General features: G+C 46.7%; 1 protein-coding gene across 4 annotated transcripts in view; it reads left to right on the top strand.

Moving 5' to 3' along the window:
• Window positions 1-24,835, top strand: part of TENM1 (teneurin transmembrane protein 1) — a 717,827-nt gene that overhangs the window by 666,420 nt on the left and 26,572 nt on the right. For all 4 annotated transcript variants that reach the window (XM_039912369.1, XM_029067334.2, XM_029067335.2 and 1 more), the window contains 3 exons: window positions 10,766-11,132; window positions 12,748-13,258; window positions 20,458-20,630. In XM_039912369.1, the coding sequence (XP_039768303.1) occupies window positions 10,766-11,132; window positions 12,748-13,258; window positions 20,458-20,630 (1,051 nt within the window). The remainder of the gene's footprint in view (window positions 1-10,765; window positions 11,133-12,747; window positions 13,259-20,457; window positions 20,631-24,835) is intronic.

Raw genomic sequence — 24,835 nt, 5'->3', positions numbered from 1 at the left:
TTGTGGGCAGGGAATGTGTGTACCAACTCTGTTCTGTTGTACTCTTGCAAATGCTAATCCAGTGTAGTGCACACAATAAGAGTTCAATAGATACGATTGACTGATTGAAAGAGAGTAATTCCCTCAAAGACAGGGATTGGGCCTGCCAACTCTATCATACTGTACTATCCCAAGGATTTAACACAGTGCTCTGCACACAGGAGAAGCAGCATGGCCTAGAGTAATAATGATGGTATTTGCTACGTGCTTACTATGTGCCAAGCACTCTTCTAAACGCTGGGGAAGCTACAGGGTAATCAGGTTGTCCCACATGGGCTCACATTTTTAATCCCCATTTTACAGATGAGGTAATGGAGGCACAGAGAAGTTGTGACTTGTCAAAAGTCACACAGCAGACAAGTGGCAGATCTGAGATTAGAACCCACATCCTCTCACTCCCGAGCCCACGCTCTTTCCGCTAAGCCACGCTGCTTCTCTTGGTTAGAGCACAGGCCTGGGAGTCAGAAGGACCTAGGTTCTAATCCCAGCTCCGCCACTTGTCTGTTGTGGGACCTTGGGCAAATCACTTCACTTCTCTGTGCCTCAGTCACCTCATCTGTAAAATGGGGATGAAGACTGTGAGCTCCATGTGGGACAGGGACTCTGTGCAACCTGATTAGCTTGTGTCTACCTAAGCACTTAGTACAGTGTCTGGATCATTGTAAGCGCTTAGCAAATATCATTTAAAAAAAGATAGTACCGTCAATTAATTGATTGTCAATGCAGTTTTCAACTTCCAAATTTGAGATTCCTGAATTAAAATGCCTCACGCAATTTTTTCATGCAAATTACATAAAATTCATTAAAATTGTCACCGCAGCTATATCATCGCACATATTAATCTGTTGCAGTTTTTTTTAGCAATTCTTTATGTGAAAGGGGTGATGGACTGACTGGTGTCTAAAATTTGAAAACATAGTCGTGTGATTTGGCTAATGACCAAGCATGTAAAATTTCGCTTCTGCAGCAGCTTACACACCCCAACCATGTGGGTAAGAAATCAGAATTCCACTTGAAATGCTTTGTAAATGCAGCCATTTAAAATCTTCTCGAAATGTTCATTAGGCCATCTGCTCTTATTTAGGGTTTTTATCATTTGGAAACACTGCAGAGTTCAGATACAAGAGACAGTCTTTCTAGCTCTGGTCCCTTTGAATCATAAGTTTTCACTTTGGAAGGACACGGAGCCAGAAGGGGAGCGAAGTAATAATAATAATAATAATGATGATGGTATCTGTTAAGCGCTTACTATGTGCAAAGCTCTGTTCTAAGTGCTGGGGTAGATACAGGGTAATCAGGTTGTCCCACGTGAGGCGCACAGTTAATGCCCATTTTACAGATGAGGTAAATGAGGCATAGAGAAGTTAAGTGACTTGCCCACAGTCACACAGCTGACAGGTGGCAGAGCTGGGATTCAAACCCAGGACCTCTGACTCCCAAGCCCGGGCTCTTTCCACTGAGCCACGCTGCTTCTCTAGCCACGCTGCTTCTCTAACTCATGAGAGAGGGCTCGTCGGTCCAGAAAGACGAGGCCTGGGAGGGGCAAAGACTTAAAGTTCCTAGAGGATGTGGACAAGTTGGACTTGGAAGTGTTAGTCACAAAAATCCCTCAATCCCCAGATGAGGAGGTACCTACTGGAACTTGAAGGTTGTGAATATTTGAATGTCATTACTACAAGAAGTGGGGCACGCAGCATCTATAGATAGATTCAAGACGGCTTTAAATCTGCGTATGTTAGATGCATAAGGAGTACATCTATTTTGAAATCTTTCTTGAAGTTTATAACCGTAACTTCTGTATCGTAAATGATTTTGTGGCATCCCCCCACCCTGTAGACCGTAAGCTTCTCGAGGTCAAGGGTTGTGTCGTCTTCCTCTGCTGTCCTCCTCTTAGGGCTCGGGGTGTCGCGGTTTGCGGTGGGTGCCATGATTATTATCAATTGATCACTGAATTCCTTGTGAAATGGACTTGAGGGAGGCAGCTCGGACCAGTTCTCTCTAAGCATTCCATTGCCACAGTCAGAAGGAGAAATTCATTCAATCGTATTTACTGAGCTCTTACTGTGTGCGGAGCACTGTACTATCTGTTGAAAGTACAATTCGGCAACAAATCTGCCGTGGCTTCGCTTTTGGTCCTATTTAATGTTAAGTTACCGGGTGATGGGGTTCTTTTGCTATTTTAACAGAAAGCCACCCGCTCGTTCTTACCTCAAGTGACAGAGATGTTAAATCGATTAGTCAGTAGTATTTTTTTTAATGGTGTTTGTTAAGCTTTTACTGTGTGTGAAACATAGCAGAGAAACAGCGTGGCCTACTGGATAGAACACAGACCTCGGGGTCAGAAGGTCATGGGGTTCTAATCCTGGCTCTACCACTTGTCTGCTGCGTGACCTTGGGCAAATCACATCACTTCTCTGTGCCTCAGTTACCTTATCTGTAGAATGGGGCTTGAGACTGTGAGCCCCACATGAGACAGGGACTGTGTCCAACCCAATTTGCTTGTATTATCCACACCAGCACTTATTACAGTGCCTGGCACATAGTTAAGCGCTAGACAAATGCCACAGTCATTATTGTGAGAAGCAGCATGGCGTCATGGATAGAGCACAGGCCTGAAAGTCTGAAGGTCATGAGTTCTAATCCCACCTCCACCACTTGTCTGCTGTGGGACCTTGGGCAAGTCCCTTCACTTCTCTGTGCCTCATTTACCTCATCTGTAAAATAGGGATTGAGACTGTGAGCCCTACATAAGATGGGGCCTGTGTCCAACCCAATTTGCTAGTATCCACCCCAGCCCTTAGTACAGTGCCTGGTTGAAGTTAGGTTAAGGATAGTTTTGGGGGGGCCGTGGGGGGGGGATGGGCATGTTATGGTATTTAAGTGCTTACTATGTGCAAGGCTCTGCACTAAGCACTGGGGCAGATACAAGATAATTAGGTTGGACACACTCCATATCCCACTCAAGGTCATCGTCTGAATCCCAGTTTGATTTTTCCAGATGAGATGACTGCAGCACAGAGAAGTTAAGCGGCTCGCCCAAGGTCACAGAGCACCACGTGTCATAGCCGGGATTAGAACCCGGTCCTCTGACTCCCAGGCCCCTGCTCTTTCCATTAGGCCACACTGATTCTCTCGAATAAGACAGCGATTGAATTGAAAACAGAAATATGATTAAGTAAATCAATAAGAATACAGTAGTAGTATTAATAGTTTTGATTGATCACCCACTTAGTGTGGTGTTCTCTACCAGGTGCTTGGTAAATACAGAATAACGGGGCAAACAAACATGAAAATATTTCCAGCAAGAATGGTCAAAGCGAGTCATTGAGTACCCATAATTGAGCATTAAAAAGGGTGTAAATAAGTTTGTGAGTGCTAGCATTGGCTGAAGGGGTGTTATGGGATGGAGGGTGGGGCAAATATCAAATGCCCCAAATCACATCTTCTCCAAGAGGCCTTCCCCGATGAAGCCTTCATTTCTCCCACCCTCTGCCTTCTGCGTCACCCGGGTTGTGTACCACGTAGAAGCAGCGTCGCTTAGTGGAAAGAGGCCAGGCTTGGGAGTCAGAGGCTGTGAGTTCTAATTCCGGCTTCGCCACTTGTCAACTGTATGACTTCACTTCTCTGTGCCTCAGTTACCTCATTTGTAAAGTAGGGATTAAGGCTGTGAGCCCCACGTGCGACAACCTGATTACCTTTATCTACCCCAGTGCTTAGAACAGTGCTTGGCACATAGTAAGAGCTTAACAAATACCATTATTACTATTACTATTATTAAACACTTGGATAGTTACTGCAGCCCCACAGAACTTTTGCTCAAGTCCTCTACTGTACGATTTCCCCTACCTGTAAATTATTTTAATGTCAGTCTCCCCCCGTAGTTCACGTGTCTCCAGCTCTATTGCATCTACTTTCCCAAGCAGAGTAAGCACTCCATCAATACCACTGATTGATGGATTAAAAGTCTGTGTCATGCGGGAGGGAGAGCTGGAGTTGAAAGTCAGGGAACAGGATGAGTGAGGGCGTGGGGGTCAAGACGGGCCTTTCTAGAAAGTTGGCTCGGGAGGAGCAAAGACGGAAAGTCGGAAAACAGCGAATGAAGAGAGCAGATAGGTAAAATGGGGCCGGGGCTTGAAGAGCTTGAGACCGATGGTTCAGGGTTTCTGTTTGATAAAGGATTAGTACAGTGCTCTGCACGCAATAACCGTTACTAATACGATCGATTGAGTGAATGATACAGGAAAACCAGAGGTGATCCGCTTGGCAGCGTGTAGTATAAATCAGAACGGGGAAAGCTGGAATCAGGGAGACTGAAGAGCAGGCTAATGCAGTAATCTAGTAATGGAAGGACTAGAGCATGTACCAGAGGGCCAGCAGCAGTTTGGTTAAAGAAGTGTGGCCTAGTGGATAGAGCACAGGCCTGGGACTCAGAAGGACCTGGATTCTAATCCCGACTCTGCCACGTGTCTGCTGTGTGACCTTGGGTAAGTCACTTCACTTCTCTATATCTGTTACCTCATCTGTAAAATTGGGATGAAATCTGTGGGCCTTACGTGGGACACAGACTGTCCGACTTGGTTCGGTTATATCTTACCCCAGTGCTTAGTGCAGTGCCAAGCCCACAGAAAGTACTTACCAAATACCATAAAAAAAAGCAAGGGCCAGATGAGAGAGACGATGCCCAGGAAGAGCTGGCAAGATGCTAGATACCATAAAATTATTTGTCTTGAACAGAGTATGAAATGGTTTTAACCAGGAAACTGCTTTGGGAGTCATTGAGCATCTGAGGCTCCAAATATTCCATCAAACCAGGACTTTATTTGAACCTCTTCCCAGTGGCAGTTTTCTTCCTTCAGTCAGAAAGAAGGAATTAATTCGGTGGGGTTAGAATTGATCAATCCTATTTATTGAGTGCTTACTATGAGCAGAGCCTTTGGGAGAGTATAGAATAACAGAGTTGGTAAACATGTTCCCCACCCATAATGTTCCCAGCCTAGAGAGGGAGACAGATATTAATATAAATAAATTATAGATGTGTACATGAGTGCCGTGGGGCTCAGGGAGAACTGAAAATCCAAGTGCAAGAGTGATGGAGTGGGAGAAGAGGAAATGAGGGCTTAGTTGGGGATGGTCTCTTGGAGGAGATGTGCTTTTAAGAAGCAGCATGGCCTAGTGGATAGAGCATGGTTCTGGGAATCAGAAGGACCTGCGTTCTATTCCCGACTCCGTCACTTGTCCGCTGTGTGACCTTGGGCCTCAGTTCTTCTCTGGGCCTCAGTTACTTCATCTGTAAAATGGGGAGTAATACTGTGAGCCCCATACGGGACATGGACTGTGTCCAACCTGATCAGCTTGTATTTACCCCAGCGATGAGTACAGTGTCTGTTACATAGTAAGCGCTGAACAAAAAAAAAATGAAAAAATAAGCTTAATAAGGTTAGTCACTTTTTAGAAAGTGAAGTGAAGGGTAGATTTGGATGAGTGTTCAGTGAGGATGGAGAAGGAGAAGTGAGTGGGAAGTGTGACTGACGAAATGTGCCTTGAGTTTCCCCATACCTCTTAGGAATTGAGAAGGAGCTGGGTTCTTGGGCATGAGCCATAAAGTTCCAGATGCAGAGAGGTGCAGACAGTAAACCGGGAAACGACTTCTTTGTACGCTGCGTTCTCCTTAATGTTAACAATCAAATTCACAAACAGATGAGCACGGAAGGCTGAAGGACATTCTCTTGTAGTTTTAGTTATTTTTTTTTCATTTGGGGCCTTGGTCTCCGGCACAGAGATTACTTGGCCTGTAAATGGCAAGCTAGAAGCTGTTAAGCCGTGTCTGTATTCAAAAGCGCTCTTTCAAAAATTGATGCCTGGAAGTGAAGCACCAGTCAAGTCAGAAAAACAAAGCAATCACCCCCTTTATTAGGAGGAGGAAGCAACAATTACACACAAGTCTCTTAGTATTTGTACATGCTGATCACTTTGAGGGAGTGTTAGAATTCACAGGAATGGTTATTCCTCATCCTCAAAGTTCATTAAGGCTTCCTAATCCAAAACATCATCCTAATTTTCAGGTGTCAGAAGAGGTAAGCACAATTAAAGCATGCATCGGTCTTCCTTTATTGGCTTTTCTATTGAATTTGATCTGACTGCATATTGTTATTTTTGCCTCAGTATTTGCTGCTGCTACAGATGAACGTTATTTATCATCGTGCCCCTTGTATTTCTACCTAATTATTTGCATAATGTCAAAGATTTACATATTCATTAGCCCAGCAGAGTCTATTTTTCTGCATTTCCTCTAATTTTCCCCACTCAATACCTCTATATGCTTAAAAGAAGTCCTCGTGTTCTCAGTTGCAGAAAATATGACTTTCCGTACGAGGCATCCTTTTTTCTTTTAACTGAAGACTCTCGGATGCCACCGTCATCCGGGAAAAGGGAGGTCTTTTGAAAGTTGACCAAAAGTGATCTTGACTTTCTCGCTGACGAGACTGCAGAAACCTGAGACGGTCTGAGGCAGATCAGGGAATCTCTCGCAGAGAGACCCTACAAGCATCTTCCCTCTCGGTCACCCTGCCATGTAATGGAGTGTCCCAGGTTTCCCGAGACCTCTTCCAAAGGTCCTCAGAGAAAGAAACCGAACAAAGCATTGATGGTCTCGGTACCTGGTCGAAGGAAGAGATGCCCTTTTTTTGTTTCGTTTCATTGTTTTAACCAACGCTTAGGGGCGGTCAACATGGTATGGGATAATAATGTCACATTGGATAATAATAATGAATAATTTTGGTATTTGTTAACCACTTACTGTGAGCCAGGCACTGTCCTAAGACAATACTTTCTAAAAAGTGACTAACCTTATTAAGCTTATTTTTTCATTTATTTTTTTTTTTGCTAAGCACTTACTATGTAACAGACACTGTACCCAGCGCTGAGGTAGATATAAGCGAATCGGGTTGAACACAGTCCCTGTCCCACATAAGGCTCACAATCTTAACCCCCATTTTTTAGATGAGGTAACTGAGGCACAGAGGGGTGAAGTGACTTGCCCAAGATCACACAACAGACACGAGGCAGAGCCGGGATTAGAACCCAGATGCTTAGCATGGCCAGCTTAGGACTCTGCTTCCAGCTGTGGCACCAAAAGATAGTTGGGCAAGCAGTAAAGTGGTTGTTCCCATCCTTCCGGACCCCATCGTGGACCTTGATATCACGAATCCTTCTAAACCTCTCTCGAGGCTTCTGACGTCTCTGACATTTTCTCTCTTTGTTTCTAACTTTCCTTTCCATTAACTCATTATGAGCCACTGGTCCATTCATTTACCTAAACCACTCGTGTTTTTAGCGTGCCTAATTTTCGAGTAGCAAATTTTACATGCTTATTACCCACTGTGGGAGGAAGTGTTTCTTTTTGCTTGCTTTATTCTGTCATTGCCAGACACTGGTTGGTGTTCTCTAAATCTGGTTATATAAAATGCAGTGTTAACCCTGCCACACCTGCCGTTATTTTGAAATCCCTAATCATCTCCCCTCTCAGCCCTGCACCTTTCCAGACTGAAGAGTCCTAGTCTTTCTTGGCTGTTCTCATGCAAAAGCTCTTCCATCCCACATTTGTCTTTTAGTTTGCATCTGCACCTTCTGCCTCTCCAGCATCGTCCCCAGGAGCTGCAATCCCAAGTAATAATAATAATAGTAATAATGATGGTATTTACTAAGTCCTCACTCGGGTCAAGCAGTATTCTAAGCGCTGGAGTAGATACAAGCTAGTCAGGTTCGACACGGTCCCTGTCCCACATGGGGCTCACAGTCTTAATCCCCTTTTTTCAGGTGAGGTAACTGAGGTTCAGAGAAGTAAAGTGACTTGCCCAAAGTTACACAGAAGACAGGTGGCGGAGTCATGATTAGAATCCAGGTCCTTCTGACTCCCAGGGGTGTACCCTATCCACTAGGCCATGCTGCGTCCTCAGGGTCTGCGTAAGGTATTCTGGAAGAGTATGTAACGGCTCGGCCATCCCGTCTCATCTACCTCCACCTAGTTGAAGGTGTTATTTCCCAGCCCACCAGGGAGCAAAGTCGTACAATTTCCATCTGCCTGTCATGTGACACAGTCTGACATGGACAAAGGGGCTAAGAAATGCCTGAGGCTCTCGGTGTTGTGTTCTGGACTCCATACGTGTGGGCCCAGGAGGGAGGTTACACCCGTAGCCCCCATACACCCCCGTGAATTGTCGAACACTGCGTCCCAGCTCCTCGAGGGGTGTCCTGTGTTCTGTCGTAACCTCCGACCCCTTCAGAGGGCAGAGAGGATGTGTTCGGAGGCTCAGGCTGGGCGATCTGTGCCATCGCTCCTGAGAAGGGACTGGGGGTTAGGGAAAAAACCAGGCCGGTGGGGTAGAACACGGGGATCCTCTTCTCCAGCCCGCCGCCTTGTCACTAGGCCATCGGCTACACATCTTGACCAACAGTCGATGAGGACCCGGGTTATCTCGAAGGGCTCTCCCTGATCAACAGGTCGTGGCTTATCCTTCGTGAAACCTTCCGACATACTAGGGTATGAAAGTCTGGGGAGGCTTCCTGCCTTTTTTGGTAACACATCCCTTGGTCATTTTAATGCAGTGCCGAAATTTACCTCAATTGCCAGGAGCCTCACCTGGAATGGAAGAATATAAGAATGAGAAGCGAACCGTTCACGGTGGCAGATGAACAAAGTAGGGATGGTCACGATCCCCTTAGGAGAAGCTTTCACACAGCGGAAGGAGAAAGAGTCTCCTGGTAATAAGCCATCGCTCCGAGTGAGCAGAAACACTTTTTATCAACATCAAAATGAGTCAAGACGGTGCAAGAATAGAAAGCTGTGGTGCCCTGTAAATTAGGGATTGATGATATAAAGAGAGTGGGGTTTCCAGCAACAAAGGGAAATTTGGGTATTGCTTTAAACAAATAAAAAAACCTAGGAATTTCCTATGAAATACAATTTAAAGAATGTAACCGCTCGGTAACCACTAGAACGCAACGATCCTGTAGAGAAGAGATATGTTAATGGCGTGACGATTTCATTAAAAAGTTCTGAAGCCTGAAGGGAGGACAGGAGAAGGCTTGCCTGGGGTAGAATGGCTCTCTCTTATGTGGGTAATAAACTCTTCCAGTCTCTCGAGTACCATTTAGTCAATTACCTTTTCTGGTGCTGTAAATGGTGTATGAATGGATTCCTGGTGTTTTAGAAGAGTTTATTCCCCTCACACGGTTGAGCAATTTACTCCTAGAAAGGGGTTTACTCAACTAAGGATCCATCGAATTCTGGTTTGTTAATGCTCAGAAGCTAATTGCCTTGTCTGAGTTTGTGGCTGTTGGGAAGCGAGATGTTTCCGTAGTTTAAAAACTAGTTGAAGCAGAGTGCCATTGTTATGTGTGGTGAAGTAAACTTCTTGACAAAACTTTCCAGACAGCAAGCGTTTTGGAGAGAACTTTCTGTGAGAATCTTTTGGATTTTTCTGGCTGACGATTGGCCGAAACTTCCAAAAATTTATGCCCTGCAATGCAGATTTGTATACAAAGGGAGGTGATCATTGTAGAAAATCTCAGGTAACATTCTTCCGGTACTCTATCTGTGCTACCAGATTTATTGAGATGTCTCCAGATCTCACCCCCTTGGATATTTGTTTTGCGTATGCGTGTATGAGCTGCCGGTGAAATCCCCAAGGATCTTGGGTTGTGAATAGAAATCGAGATTCGATCTACTTAAATCCTTTTGGGCAGAATGGATCGATCTGTCCAGATCTACGGACTCACTCTCATCAGTAGCAGTGAGTTGCCTAGTGTTGCCTATAGGCAAACTCCTTTTCCTGCTTACATTCTCCAGAAGGTTTCAGATTCTTTTTCTAATCCAGATGCAAATCTACCAGAGGCTGAAAGCGGCCACAAGTGGATCCGGCCACTTAATTGGATTTGCCTGTCACCCTCCACCTGCCAGGGTGGACACAATTAAGGTTGTCGCTTATGCTATTTAGAGGAATGTCACGGGGTGGAATTCACTGCCACTGCAGTAGCTCCACCCCATCTTATCAACCCCTTCCCACGTCAAGCCGGGGGGAGGAAAGGGAGGGAAAGGAGGGAGGGGACCTTGATTCCAGAATTGGCACCATTCCATGTTTGATCCAAGCAGAGCGACATGGACTGTGTCCAACCTGATTAACTTATATCTACCCCAGTGCTGAATACAGTGCCTGGTGCATAGTACATGCAAATGCCATAAAAAGATGAATAATTATATCAGTGTCTGCCTAGACTGTAAGCTCGTTGTGGGCAGAGAACATGTCTACCAAACAAGCTCCCGCTAGCTTGCTTGTGAGCAGGGAATGTGTCTGTTTATTATTATATTCTCCCAATAGCTTAATACAGTGCTCTGCAAACTGTAAGTGCTCAATAAATAAGGCTAAATGAATGAATGAAATCTGTGGGATTGGTTTCTCTCAAGCTTCAGTTGAGTGCTGTGCCCTCAGGAAGTGCTCAGTGAAGAAGAATAATAATAATAATAATGATGGTGTTTAAGTGCTTACTATGTGCCAAGCACTGAATACTATTGATAATGATGATGATAATGAATCTTTATTTGTGGTTTGCAGCGCAAAACCAGTTCTTCTCAGAAAATGTGTGGGCTGTAGGGTTTGTTTGTTTTTTTAATGGGCACACCTGGGGGGGGAAGAGCCTGACCCGATCGTGTCCTTGTTCCATCCTTTAGGTGAGGCTGGAGTGGCCGACCGACCTCACGGTCAATCCCATGGACAATTCGCTGTACGTCTTGGACAACAACATCGTCCTGCAGATCTCGGAGAACAGACGCGTGAGAATCATCGCCGGCCGGCCCATCCACTGTCAGGTCCCCGGAATCGACCATTTCCTGGTCAGCAAGGTGGCGGTCCACTCCACCCTGGAGTCGGCACGGGCCATCGGCGTGTCCCACAGCGGGGTGCTCTACATCGCCGAGACAGACGAGAGGAAGATCAACCGCATCCAGCAAGTCACGACCAACGGGGAGATCTCTGTCGTCGCGGGGGCCCCGACGGACTGCGACTGCAAGATCGACCCCAACTGTGACTGTTTCTCAGGTACGGCCTCGTTTCTGTCTCCGAGAACCCGCCCTCCCGTTGGACGAAGAAACGTAGCCGCCAAATGGGTCCTAACTTCCGGAAGGGGAGCTGGGATGGTGCTGGTGTCTTGGGTGAATTGGAAAAAAATATATATTGAGGAAAGGTCCTTATGACGAGATATTTTCAACATATCCTGAGACATATTCAGGTGCACTTAAGGGAAAAAGCCTGGCAGCAGTCATTTTGGATAACTGAGAACTGACTTCTCAGCTGGGAAGAGGGAAATTACTAATTCACTTCAAATAAATAGTCTTCAGAATGCTATGGATCATTAGAAATCCATAATGACCTAAACTGAAATTTTCCCCAGGCACGGGAATAGGATTTTTATATTTGCACAGAAATGATCATGTTGTTAGGGGATCAAAAGTGTCATTTATGGAAGAGGTTTTTTTTTTTAAAAAAAAAAGACTCTCAAAAGTCCTCTAAATGTGAACAGTTTAGTTCATAGCCAGGGTTGTGGAATTTCTCCACTTAGCATACAGCCACAGAGAAGTACAGAAGTGATCAAAAAGCACTTCTTTTTAACACTGGGCTTCACATAGATCACTGGGGTGTCTGAAACTTAGCTTCCGTGATTTTTCACTCAAAACTTCTACTGTTTGCGATATGGGAGGGGTTCCACAGAAAATTTGGGGATTTTCCAATTATCAGAAAAATATCCTTCTTAGTCCGTTTACAAAATTTTTCCAGTGTTGTATCAGAGAATGACTATATTTTGCCTCTGTGAAATCAGCCAAGACCAGACTCTAGCTGCCACTATTTTTCAGGCTCAAGTCTCGAAATAGAATGGATTTCAGAGGGGCGATATTTTGGAATGGGCGAAATCGGCATAACCGAGGAAATCGCATCTTTTTGTCGCTCTTTAAAGGTCCCGTTTCAGAATTATGCTCTTTTAGATGGTGGGTTTCAGAATTCCTCGGCTGAGATGGGAAGCAGCATGGCCAGTGGAAAGACCCTGGGTGGGGAAGTCAGAGGACCTGTGTTCTGATCCCGACTCTACCAGTTGTCTGCCAAGTGACTTTAGGCAAGTCACTTGGCTTCTCTGTGCTTCCGTTCCCTAATCTGTAAAATGGGGATTAAGTGAGCCCATCATGGGACCTGGATTGGGCCCAGCCTGTTTAGCTTCTATCTACCCCAGCGCTTAGTACAGTGTCTGGGTCATAGTAAGTGTTTAACGTGTACCCTTACAAAAACAAAAAGAGAGAAAGATGGCTGCATCCAATGTGATAAAAGGGAAGCAGTGTGTCTTAGTGGAAAGAGCTTGGGCTTGGGAGTCAGAGGTCATGGGTTCTAATCCCGGGTCCGCCACATATCAGCTGTGTGACTCTGGGCAAATCACTTAACTTCTCGGTGCCTCTGTGATCTCATCTGTAAAATGGCGGTGAAGACTTTGAGCCCCATGTGGGACAACCTGATTACCTTGTATCTATCCCAGCGCTTAGAACACTGCTTGGCACATAGTAAGTGCTTAACAAATACCATTATTATTACTATTATTATTATAGTAAAAGATGGCATGACAAGTTGCAGGCCAGCATTCCGATGACCGAAGTCTCTCTCTCTTCCCCAGGGGATGGTGGATACGCCAAAGACGCTAAGCTGAAAGCCCCTTCCTCTTTAGCGGTCTCCCCCGAGGGCACGCTGTACGTAGCCGACCTGGGCAATATCCGCATCCGGGCGGTCAGTAGAAACAGACCTCACCTGAGCGATTCGAATATGTATGAGATCGCTTCGCCCGCGGACCAGGAGCTTTATCAGTTCACTCCCAACGGGACCCATCTCCATACACTGAATCTGATCACCAGGGACTACATGTACAATTTCTCCTACACCGCGGAAGGAGATTTAGAAGCGATCACCAGCGGCAATGGGAATCTAGTCCACATTCACCGGGGCACGAGCGGAACGCCTCTGTGGTTAGCGGTCCCAGGCGGGCAGGCCTACTGGCTGGTTATCAGTAGCAATGGCGTGCTGAAGAAGATAACCGTGCAAAACTACAACTTGGCCTTAATGACATATCCAGGGAACACGGGTCTTCTGGCGACCAAAAGCAATGAGAACGGATGGACGACGGTTTATGAGTAAGTCAGTAACTCTCTTCTTCTGGGGGTTTTTTAATTTGAATTTCAAAGTTTTCAAGGATTTAAAATTTCTGGAAATTTTGTATCCTTTTCTCATGATAAGAGGCAAAAGAAGGGCAGAAAAAAATCCCACCTCTGATTATTGGCGATGGGAAAGGAAATCTTTGGCGAGCCCGGTCTATTTCCTGTCTTTAAAGGTTTTCGGGGCAAAAACCGCAGCTAAATTTCTTCCTCAGTTTCTAGCCTCACAAGAATTTTGAAGACAGTTAAGGTATTGTGTGATAGCCAATCAACCAACAGTACTTATTGAGAAGCAGCGTGGCTTAGTGGAAATAACAATAATAATAATAATGGTGGTATTTGTTAGCTGTTTACTATGTGCAAGGCACTGTACTAAGCGCTGGGGGATACAAGGGGATCAGGTTGTCCCACATGGGGCTCGCAGTTTTAATGCCCATTTTATAGAATAGGTAACTGAGGCCCAGAGAAGTTAAGTGACCTGCCCAAAGTCACACAACTGACAAGCGGCAGAGTGGGGATTAGAACCCATGACCTCTGACTCCCAAGCCTGGGCTCTTTCCACTCAGCCATATCCACGGGCTTGGGAGTCAGAGGACATGGGTTCTAATCCCAGCTTCGTCGCTTGTCTGCTGTGCGACCTGGGGCAAGTCACTTAACTTCTCTGGGCTTCAGTTACCTTATCTGTAAAATGGGGATTAAAAGTGTGAGCCCCACATGGGACAACCTGATTACCCCATATCTACCCCAGTACTTAGAACAGTGCTTGGCACATAATAAGCGCTTAACAAATACCATCATCATCGTTATTATGATTACTACTTTGCACAGAGCACTATACTGAGCACTTGGAAGAGTGCAGTAGAGTCGATAGGCCAGATCTCTGCCCCCAAGGAGCTCACATACATGATGTCTTTACATTCTTTGTGAAGGATGTGTAATAGGCCTGAAGTGAACCAATGCCTTTCAAAGAGTCACAACTCTAATCTGTCTGCATCTCTGTAGACGAGTTGAAGGAAACCCATGTGCCACAAAAGACATCTCTGAAAAATGCAATTTACTCAAATCTAGATCTTCATTGTGGTTGTGCGCCTGCTTTGGGTTAAATGTCTGTCGCCTTTTTTCAAAAGTCTGAGATGTCCCTCTCTATCCATCAGTCAATCCATCAGTGATATTCATTGGGCACTTACTATATGCAAGGCACTGCATGACCTCCTTCATGCCCATGACCTCCTTCTTGCCAAATCCAATGGCTCCTACTCCATTCTGATCCTCCTTGACCTCTCTGCTGCCTTTGACACTGTCGACCATCCCCTCCTCCTCCATACCTTATCTCACCTTGGCTTCACGGACTCTGTCCTCTCCCGGTTCTCCTCTTACCTCTCTGGCCGGTCATTCTCGGTCTCCTACGCCGGAGCCTCCTCCCCCTCCCATCCTTTAACTGTTGGAGTTCCTCAAGGGTCAGTTCTTGGCCCTCTTCTGTTCTCCATTTACACTCACTCCCTCGGTGAACTCATTCGCTCTCACGGCTTTGACTACCATCTCTACGCAGATGACACGCAGATCTACATCTCCGCCCCTGTCCTCTCCCCCTCCCTTCAGGCTCGCATCTCCTCCTGCCTCCGGGACGTCTCCACCTGGATGTCGGCCCGCCACCTAAAACTCAACATGAGCAAGACTGAGCTCCTCATCTTCCCTCCCAAGCCCGGTCCGCTCCCAGACTTCTCCATCACCGTGGATGGCACGACCATCCTTCCCGTCCCGCAGGCCCGCAATCTCGGTGTCATCCTTGACTCGTCCCTCTCGTTCACCCCACACATCCTATCCGTTACCAAGACCTGCCGGTTTCACCTCTACAATATCGCCAAGATCCGCCCTTTCCTCTCCACCCAAACGGCTACCTTACTATTACGGGCTCTCGTTATATCCCGGCTAGACTACTGTGTCAGCCTTCTCTCTGACCTCCCTTCCTCCTCTCTCGCCCCGCTCCGGTCTATTCTTCACTCCGCTGCCCGGCTCATCTTCCTGCAGAAACGATCTGGGCATGTCACTCCCCTTCTTAAACAACTCCAGTGGTTGCCTATCGACCTCCGCTCCAAACAAAAACTCCTCACTCTAGGCTTCAAGGCTCTCCATCACCTTGCCCCTTCCTACCTCTCCTCCCTTCTCTCTTTCTACCGCCCACCCCGCACGCTCCGCTCCTCCGCCGCCCACCTCCTCGCCGTCCCTCGGTCTCGCCTATCCCGCCGTCGACCCCTGGGTCACGTCCTCCCGCGGTCCCGGAACGCCCTCCCTCCTCACCTCCGCCAAACTGATTCTCTTTCCCTCTTCAAAACCTTACTTAAAAATCACCTCCTCCAAGAGGCCTTCCCAGACCGAGCTCCTCTTCCCCCTCTACTCCCTCTGCCATCCCCCCTTTACCTCTCCGCAGCTAAAGCCTCATTTTCCCCTTTTCCCTCTGCTCCTCCACCTCTCCCTTCCCATCCCCACAGCACTGTACCCGTCCGCTCAACTGTATATATTTTCGTTACCCTATTTATTTTGTTAATGAATTGTACATCGCCTTGATTCTATTTAGTTGCCATTGTTTTTACGAGATGTTCTTCCCCTTGACGCTGTTTACTGCCATTGTTCTTGTCTGTCCGTCTCCCCCGATTAGACTGTAAGCCCGTCAAACGGCAGGGACTGTCTCTATCTGTTGCCGACTTGTTCATCCCAAGCGCTTAGTACAGTGCTCTGCACATAGTAAGCGCTCAATAAATACTATTGAATTGAATGAAAGGCACTGTACTGAGCGCTTGGGAGCGAACAATACAACAGAGTCAGTAAGAACACGTTCCCTGCTCAGGACAAACTTACAGTCTGGAGAAGGAAATGTTAGCCTAAAATGCTTCTCTTGAACTTGGATAAAATGCAAAGTGATATGATAAAATAATGTGATTTAACCAGAATCTCTCAACTTGTGGTACATCGTGAATTTATGACAAGCGGCGGTTACCAGGGGAAGGGAGAAAATGGAGAGGATCATTTACGGTCATGTTCTGAATTTATTTTTGTTTGGGTTTGACTGACTTAGAGGTTCTGCCGCTCTGGACCGAATCTGAGGTCCGATGGAAACACCTTGACTGATGGGTGGAAGTTGACATTGGCTAGGAGCGTGAGGACTTGGACGGGCAGAAATTCACCCCTGTGTCTTCATTTAGACAAGGAGAAAGGCAATAATATGTGAAGAAGCATGGAGAAAGTAGTCATAGTTCTTGTTGCTGCTGCTGTTCAATATTTAAATAAGCATCCGCAAGAGCCCAGAGAAGACTGACTCGAGGCAGATGCCGATGTTTGGACAGACAGATGGGAGAAGGACCATTACGATTCTGTCTTTTCCTGAGGGTATTTGTTAAGCACTTCCTATGTCCCAGGTACTGTAATAAACACTGGGGTAGATACAAGTCAATCAGGTGGGACATTAGTCCACGTCCCATGTGGAGTTTACAGTTTTAATCCCCATTTTACAGATGGGGTAACTGAGCCCCAGAAAAGTTAAGCGACTTGCCCGCGGTCACCCAGGAAGCCATTGGCAGAGTCGGAATCAAAACCTGAGTCCTCCGACTCCCGAACCCGTGCTGCTCTGCTGCTTCTCTAACAGAGGAAGTTGGGAGTTTTAAAAACAGACTAAAAACATTTTGAATGTTCCAGCATGTTCAGAGCACATGTAGGTCCACAGGAAGCTGGAAGTCTCTTTGCCAACTTTCTTGAGGGCCGATGAACCACGAAGCGGGTTTGCCTTAGTCTTCCAGCCTTCTTAGCAAGCGAAAAAGGAAGGGGAGCAGAGACCACGTGATGCCGGAGAGTATAAAATAGAGAGCATTCGTGTTTTCAGCCCACGTTGAGGATCTGCAAAAGCCAAAGTAATCCTGCAGCTATTTTCTCCTCCAAATGTTTTTTTTTTTCCTTAGGGGGAAAAAAAAATAGCTGCCAGCATTTAGTTTTAGGAAAATGCCATTTGGCACCTTTGGAGACTTTCAAAGCTCTGATTTGGGGCTGCCAAGAGAACGTCAGCACGTTTAACGGAGATGGGAGTTGTTGCAGTTAGAGGGCCTGAAGTCGTTTATTCCATAGCGCCCGGTGGTGCAAATAACCCGGCCACATTTCAAGGGGATGACCTTTCGTTGTGCAGTCACACCTGAGCTGCAGGGATGGGTACTGCGATGCAGTTGTCTTTGGGTAAAAACAGCCAGGTGGGAGGGCACCCTACGCCATGAAAATGAAACTAAGATAAATGCGAGTGGCCCACACCACAGGGATGAAGATGTCCACTGGTTGTGGACAGAAGGGCAAAATTTTCATAACAGATCAGTAGAGCCAGGTAGAGGAGTACCATGGGCTTCTCAGGCCGAGCGGAGTCACCGACTATGGGAAACAGGCTTTGCCGCAGAGATGGTGAGGTGTCCATTTCCCACATAGCCTCCTGGGGCTGCCGTCGCGGAGTGGTCGGAGCCCGGGGAGGGCGAAGGGGGGGGTTTTGGTCCGAGGACATCTGGGGCCGGCGATGACATCGGTAAGAGAAAAGGGGTCAGAAAGGGGAGTCGTGTGGACACACACAAGTTGAGGGACGGCCACCGAGCCAGTTGAGACAGGATGGGTGGGTGTGGCCAGGGAGTGCCAACAGGAGCGAAAAAGTGAGGAAAAAAATAGAAGAGGAGGAATAAATTTCTAAAGACAGCATGGAAAGAGAGAAAAGAGCAACCAACGGCATGGATCTTCACCTAGCTTAAGCAATAGAATGCTTTACATCTTGCATTTTTTCCAGTAAAAATAAGCAGAGGTGACACTCAGAAATATCCCAGTTGCGATGCATCTGATTGTCTCTGAAACAGAAATGCTTAGCCAGAGAGGGAGATTTTGTTTTCTGGAAGTCTCTGATTTTGAATGTTTTAATAGGCATGTACCCCTAACATATGGAGGAGAAAGAGAGAGGAATTTGCAAGAGGTTAATGTCTGCCCCAGAAGAGAATCTAGGCCGACAACCTTTGGACGTAGGAACTTGAGAGATGCTTCCCACACGGATCATGTGATCCTTACCTAGGATGGTCCCTATAGGAAAAAAAATGCAAGAGGGAAATGAAGCAGCATGGCCTAGTGGCAAGGGCACGGACTTGGGAGTTAGAGGTCATGGGTTCTAATCCTGCCTCTGCCTCTTGCCTGCTGTGTGACCTTGAGTAAGTGACTTCACTTTTCCGGGCCTCAGTTACTTTGTAAAATAGGGATTGATAGTGTGAGCCTCATGTGGGACAGGGACTGTGTCCAAACTGATTGATTACTTTCTATCTGCTCCAGCTATTAGAATAGTGTTTGACACATAGTAAGCGCTTAACAAATGCCATCATCATTATTATTATTATTAAGATGAACCCCAAAATGGGAGATCATGAGAGGGGAGGAAGTGGAAGAGAAATTAGAATGATACCCAGAACAGCGGAAATCAGTCGAATGACAAAATGACAGGATGCAAGTGGAAATGAAAGAAGGGGTCAGGGGAAATTGAAGAAAGAAAGGTTGAGGAGAGAAGAAATCAGTAGTACTGAAATAAAAGTGGACCGAGTGATTTGGGAACGTAAGAGATAGGGAGGTTGAGAAAGATCAAGTGGGTAGAAAGAGTGGACAGTGAAATAGTGTGAGGGTGCAGGTGGATGGTCAGAAAACTCATCACCGTGCAGTAATTATACCCAGAAGATTATTGAACTAAATCTCTGGTGCCCATAGTGACCGCCCAGTCGACGGTGGGCTTTGCGGCTTCCATGAGCAGAACTGCAGGACCCCAAACTGTCCTTCCCTAATGCCCTTCTGCATCAGCAGGAAACTTTAAAAATCTTACAGTCCTTCTTAGCATTTTCATTTTGGTATGTCTTTGGGGCATTCCCGCCCCAGAGTCCCGGCTTTGTAAACCCGATCTCCTGAAGAACAGGCTGGACCCATTACTGCCCTTCCTCCACATGCCATCCCAAAGGGCCAGCGGACCCCTCCTTGTGGCCACCGGCAGTTAACGTGTGAGCTTTTTAGCACTCCGTCTGAGTTTCGGCACAATTAATATCCTTGAGAGTCTGACAAGCTGCAGAATTACTATGTTATTTTTGCATAATTACTCTTTTGAAAGAGGATACCTCAGTCACCATCTTCAAACTCCATTTTGCTCACTTTTCTTGAACCGATATAATCATTGAACATTTTAGAGGCGAAGCAAAGTACTGGAGCATTTGGTCATTTGCAACTTGCAAAGAAACAGTGATGGGCTTTCAAGGGTATGTCTTGATTCTTAATAAAGTGTTTATTTTTCATGGTCCCGCTGGCAATCAAACAGAAATGCACAATTGAAGCCTCGAGGCGACAGTTGCTTCAGAAGACTGCGGGATTAAAATAAATCGGAGAGGTTTTATCGTTGTTTAAAGCCAACTTAAATGGTCTGTATTTTTGAGTACCGGTTGCAACTTTTATTTCCAGCTTTCATCCCTGCTTTTGTTCAAGATAGAGCAATTATAGAACACCAGATGAATGATTTGTGGCAATTCAAGGTGAAGCCAACATAGGTGAAATGAGGAGGCTCTAAAGTAAATGAATTTTCTTCCGCTACTAAGGGGGAATTTTACACTTTGTCGTCAGAAGGTTCGTTCATTTTAAATATGGCCACTTCAGCAGGCAGCCTCCATCGCAACACTGTTTTGTTTGGCTTCCAGGGTGGCTGTGATTTTTAATTTCCTTGGTACTTGGCACCCTCTGGTGGCACCTCTCTCACCCTTCACTTCACAACAAGTTGAATCTGGACTAACAGACACCTCGGAATGTGGAGAGGTGAAACGCGATGCCTAAACGAGTCTGTCGCCGTCTTGATTTGTTTACGTTAGATTTTGCCCTAAGAAAGCACCCCTCGAGCCAGGCACTTGAGAATCGAGAAGCCACACAGCGGTCTGCCTATAATAAGCGCCAAGAAATGCCCTCACCCGATTGATTGAAAAAAGTCATATTTGATCCATCATAACTTACCTCTTTATGCTCTCAAATAAATTTATTAGTGATATCACATGGTAACGATCAAAAGTACCCCGCACTTCCTGTTGAGATGGTTTCTCTGCAAAAATGCGGGACATTTGCCAAGATTCTTCCAAGTTGGAATCGATTGAATTTTCCAGGTACGACCCCGAGGGACACCTGACCAACGCAACGTTTCCGACCGGAGAGGTGAGCAGCTTCCACAGAGATATGGAAAAGCTATCCCGAGTGGAGCTGGCCACGTCAAACAGAGAAAACGTCATCACTTCGACCAACTTTTCCGCTACCAGCACCGTTTACATTTTAAAACAAGGTAAGACGGTTGCCGTCTTGGTTATGGATGGTTACGGGTTGGGCTACGGTCGCTTTTTAAAAAGGATCTTTGCATATTTGAGGTGATGTAACGTAGTCGTCGCCTACACGAGGTAGGCGAGAGGTACCCCACATCCCCATTTTTCAAATAGGGGAGTTTGAGTCACGGAGAAAATCACTGTTGCTACCGAAATCTCAGAGCGAGTCCTTGGTTGAATCAAAAACGGGTGTTCCTCACCTGAACGCTTGATCTCAGGCTAGGCCGAGACTCAGTCTACGGCGAGGAGATGCGTAGACCATGCGCATGGTCTAACGCACTAGAAAAGCCTGTGAAAGACTGAAACATTTGGGCGTGAGACCAGGTTTGTCAGTGATGTCTGCTTATATTTCCTTATTAGGCGTAGAGGTAGAAGCCCGATCTTGGAGCGCAATTCCTCATTTTGATCCCCATGGCAGTAACTCATGTTTCAGAGAGGAATAATAATGATGATTGTGATAATTGTAGCATTTTTTAAGTGCTTACTGTGTGCCGAGCACTGCACTAAGCTCTGTGATAGATCCAAGGTCATCGGGTCCTACACGGGGCTCACAATCTAAGCAGGAGGGAGAAAACGTATTGAATGCCCATTTTGCCGACGAGGGAACTGTGGCCCAGAGAAGCCAAGTGACTTCCCCGAGTTGACATGGGAGACAAGTAGTGGGGCCTGGATTAGGACCCAGGTGCTCTGACTCCCGGGCCCGTGCCACTCATTGCTTGAATTCTCTTCCAAATTTTACCAAAAGCATTTCCCCCGGTGGTTGGTCCAGTCGTATTAGAAGGAATTCATCAGGCAGAAGCACATTCCTTTGAATCCTCCCTCGCCCGATCCCGTTCCAGGGCACCGGTGCATCATGGACCAGAGGCCACGTCTGCCCAGGGTAGATGCCTTGACAAGTTGGAAAACACTCAGTGGTACCCAATTTGTCTCATCAGCACTAACCTATCTGACTCATCCGGCAGCTGACGGTGGGTGAATTTGACGTAGTTTTCCTCACAGTTGAGTGGAGAAGGATATTTTTGCTCCCAGAGGACCGCCTTGGGTGAGCCTTCAAATGGAGGGGGCTCAGCTCCTGGTGGCGGCCCTGCCCCCTCTGCCTTGCCCGAACCCCATTCTCCCTCAACACCACGGGCTCCTCCGGATCTCACGGTGGGGGAACGGTGATTTGAAGGGGAAAGGCATAAAGGGTGGAAAAGGTCCGGGATCCCCTGCCAATAAGAGAGACAGCCGATATTTGGGCCGGAAGCGAGAAGCGGCACGTGGTCCAAAAATCGGCCAGTTTTGCCCTCACGTTAGAGTTGCATATGGAGTCTTTAACGGTCACGTTTACCTTGAGTGAGACTGGATCCGAAATGAAGGTTATTTGAGGGATATTATTTTTTTAGTGGCCTTTGGGTTCCAAGTTGCTCATGCGTGGCCGCCCACTGGAGTGCTTGCAGGATGCAGTTTCATTCGATCATATTTATTGAGCGCTTATTGTGTGCAGAGCACTGTACTAAGTGCTTGGGAGAGTACAATACAACAATGGACGCATTCTCCCTGCACACAACGAACTTACAGTCTCAAGGGGAGAGACAGATAATAATATAAATACAGATATGTACATAGGTGCTTTGGGGCTGGGAGGGGGGAAGAACAAAAGGCGCAAGTCAGGGCATTGCAGAAGGGAGTGGGAGAAGAGAAAGAAGGGGTTTAGTCAGGGAAGGCCTCTTGGAGGAGATGTGCCTTCAATAAGGCTTCGAGGAGAGAGAGCAATCCAGGCCAGAGGTGGGGACTTGGGAGAGGGGGTCGGCAATGAGATAAATGAGATCACGACACAGTGAGAAGGTTAGCATTAGAGGAGCGAAGTGTGCGGGCTGGGTTATAGAAGGAGATTAATGAGGTGAGTTAGGAGGGGGCAAGGTGGTGGACTGCTTTAAAGCCGATGGTGAGGAGTTTTTGTTTGATGAGGAGGCGGACGGGCAACCAGTGGAGTTGTTTGAGAAGTAGGTGACATTTCCTGAGCGTTTTTGTGGAAAAATGATCAGGGCAGCAGAGTGGATTACGGACAGGAGAGACAAGAGGCTGGGAGGTCAGCAAGGAGGCTGATGCAAGAAGGTGATTGAAGGTGATTTGAAGATGGATTAAAATATAACTGTGGGATTTATTGAGCGCTTTCTATGTGTTACTCGCCAGGACAGTGACTGGATTATCAGATCAGACACAGTCCCTGACCCCCACAATCCTCCCGGTCGACTTTTTCACCGCTTTTCCGATGAAAAAACTGAAACCGAGAGAGGTGAAGTGCAGTCCGGGGGCAAGACGGAGACAAGAATGCACATGACCCGACTCGTCAGTCCCACTCTCTCCCCGTTAGGCCAACCCGCCTCCCCACTATCATGATATCCGCAGATATCACGTCAGCCTTCTCTCTGATCTCCCTTCCTCCTGTCTCTCCCCACTCCAGTCTATTCTTCATACCGCTGCCCGGATCATCTTCCTGCAGAAACACTCTGGGCATGTCACTCCCTTCCTTAAAATCATCCAGTGGTTACCTATCAACCTCCGCACGAAACAAAAACTCCTCACTCTTGGCTTCAAAACTCTCCATCACCTTGCCCCCTCCTACCTCTCCTCCCTTCTCTGTTTCTACTGCCCACCCCGCACGCTCTGCTTCTCTGCCGCTCACCTCCTCGCCGTCCCCTGTTCACGCCTATCCCGCCGTCGACCTCTGGCCCGTGTCCTACCGCTGTCTTGGAATGCCCTCCCTCCTCACCTCCGCCAAACTCACTCTCTTTCCCTCTTCAAAGCCCTACTGAGAGCTCACCTCCTCCAAGAGGCCTTCTCAGACTGAGCTTTCCCTTTTCCCTCTGCTCCCTCTCTGCTCCCCCTTCACCACCCCTCAGCTAAGGCCCCTTTCCCCCCTTTCCCTCTGCTCCTCCCCCTCTGCCTTCCCCTCCCCTCAGCACTGTGCTCATTTGTACATATTTTTATTACCCTATTTATTTTATTAATGAGGTGTACATCCCCTTGATTCTGTTTATCGTGATTAAGTTGTCTTGTTTTTTGTCCATCTGTCTCCCCCGATTAGACTGTAAGCCCGTCGATGGGCAGAGATTTTCTCTATCTGTTGCCGAATTATACATTCCAAGCACTTAGTACAGTGCTCTGCACATAGTAAACGCTCAATAAATACTATTGAATGAATATCGCGATATTTCTGAGATGGTTTGAGTGTGGGCTCACCGGTCAGCCCACGGGTGAGCTTCTTCCAACTGTTTGGACGAGCAATCCCATCATCCCGGCTTCAGTTTCCTGAGGTTCGTTAACAGTGAACTTTTCAGAACAGCTGGCACAAAATCGACCATCTTCATATAATCAGGAACCTTCGTGATCCCTTCCATCCACTCCCGTGTCCGTTTTGGAAGGGGTACCCCCACATCAAAGAAATAGCGTTTGTTTTCCCGTACTTTGTGCCGGTCAATTTTACTTCTGCCATTTGGCAGTGACCTGAATTTTCTCATCTCTGGCCTCTTCCTTTCTCTGCGTTCTGCTTAGAACAGTGTTTAACCCACAGTAAGTATTTAACAAATCCAGTGACTATTATTGTTATTATTACTTTAGTGCCTCGAGCCTAAATTTTAAATTGGCTAGAATGCAACATTGGACCTGCCTTTAACAGGGTCTCTTCTGGGGAAATCTCCAACTAACTGGTGGGACAGGTCAGTTACTAAAGAGGTCTCACTTAAAGGGAAACCACCTTGGGAATCTTCCCACTTTCTAAGCGGAGCAACAAATGGCATTTTGACAGTGGTTGACATTCTCGACGGACAGTGGCTGTATGCTAGACTGTCATCTCCTAAGGAGCAGGGATCCCGTCTACCAACTCTTGTACTCACCTGAGCGCTCTATACAGTGCTCTGCATCCAGTAGGCATTCAGTAAATGCCACCGATGGTTGGATTTGCACCCTCTGTGTCCTACTGAGTAGAACACCTCCAGGATCAAACCCCCAGCCTATTCTCTATGGATCCTACCATCAATCAATCAATCTCTTGTGTTTATTTTATGCAGAGCACCGTAGTAAACGCTTGTGAGAATGCACTATAGCAATATAACAGACACATCCCCTGCTCACCATGAGCTTACAGTCTAGACGGGGAGACAGACATTAATATAAATAAATAAAT

Source organism: Ornithorhynchus anatinus, chromosome 6 (genome assembly GCF_004115215.2).
Source record: "Ornithorhynchus anatinus isolate Pmale09 chromosome 6, mOrnAna1.pri.v4, whole genome shotgun sequence".
NCBI classification, from domain to species: domain Eukaryota; kingdom Metazoa; phylum Chordata; class Mammalia; order Monotremata; family Ornithorhynchidae; genus Ornithorhynchus; species Ornithorhynchus anatinus.
This window is presented reverse-complemented; position numbering and strand designations above follow the sequence as displayed.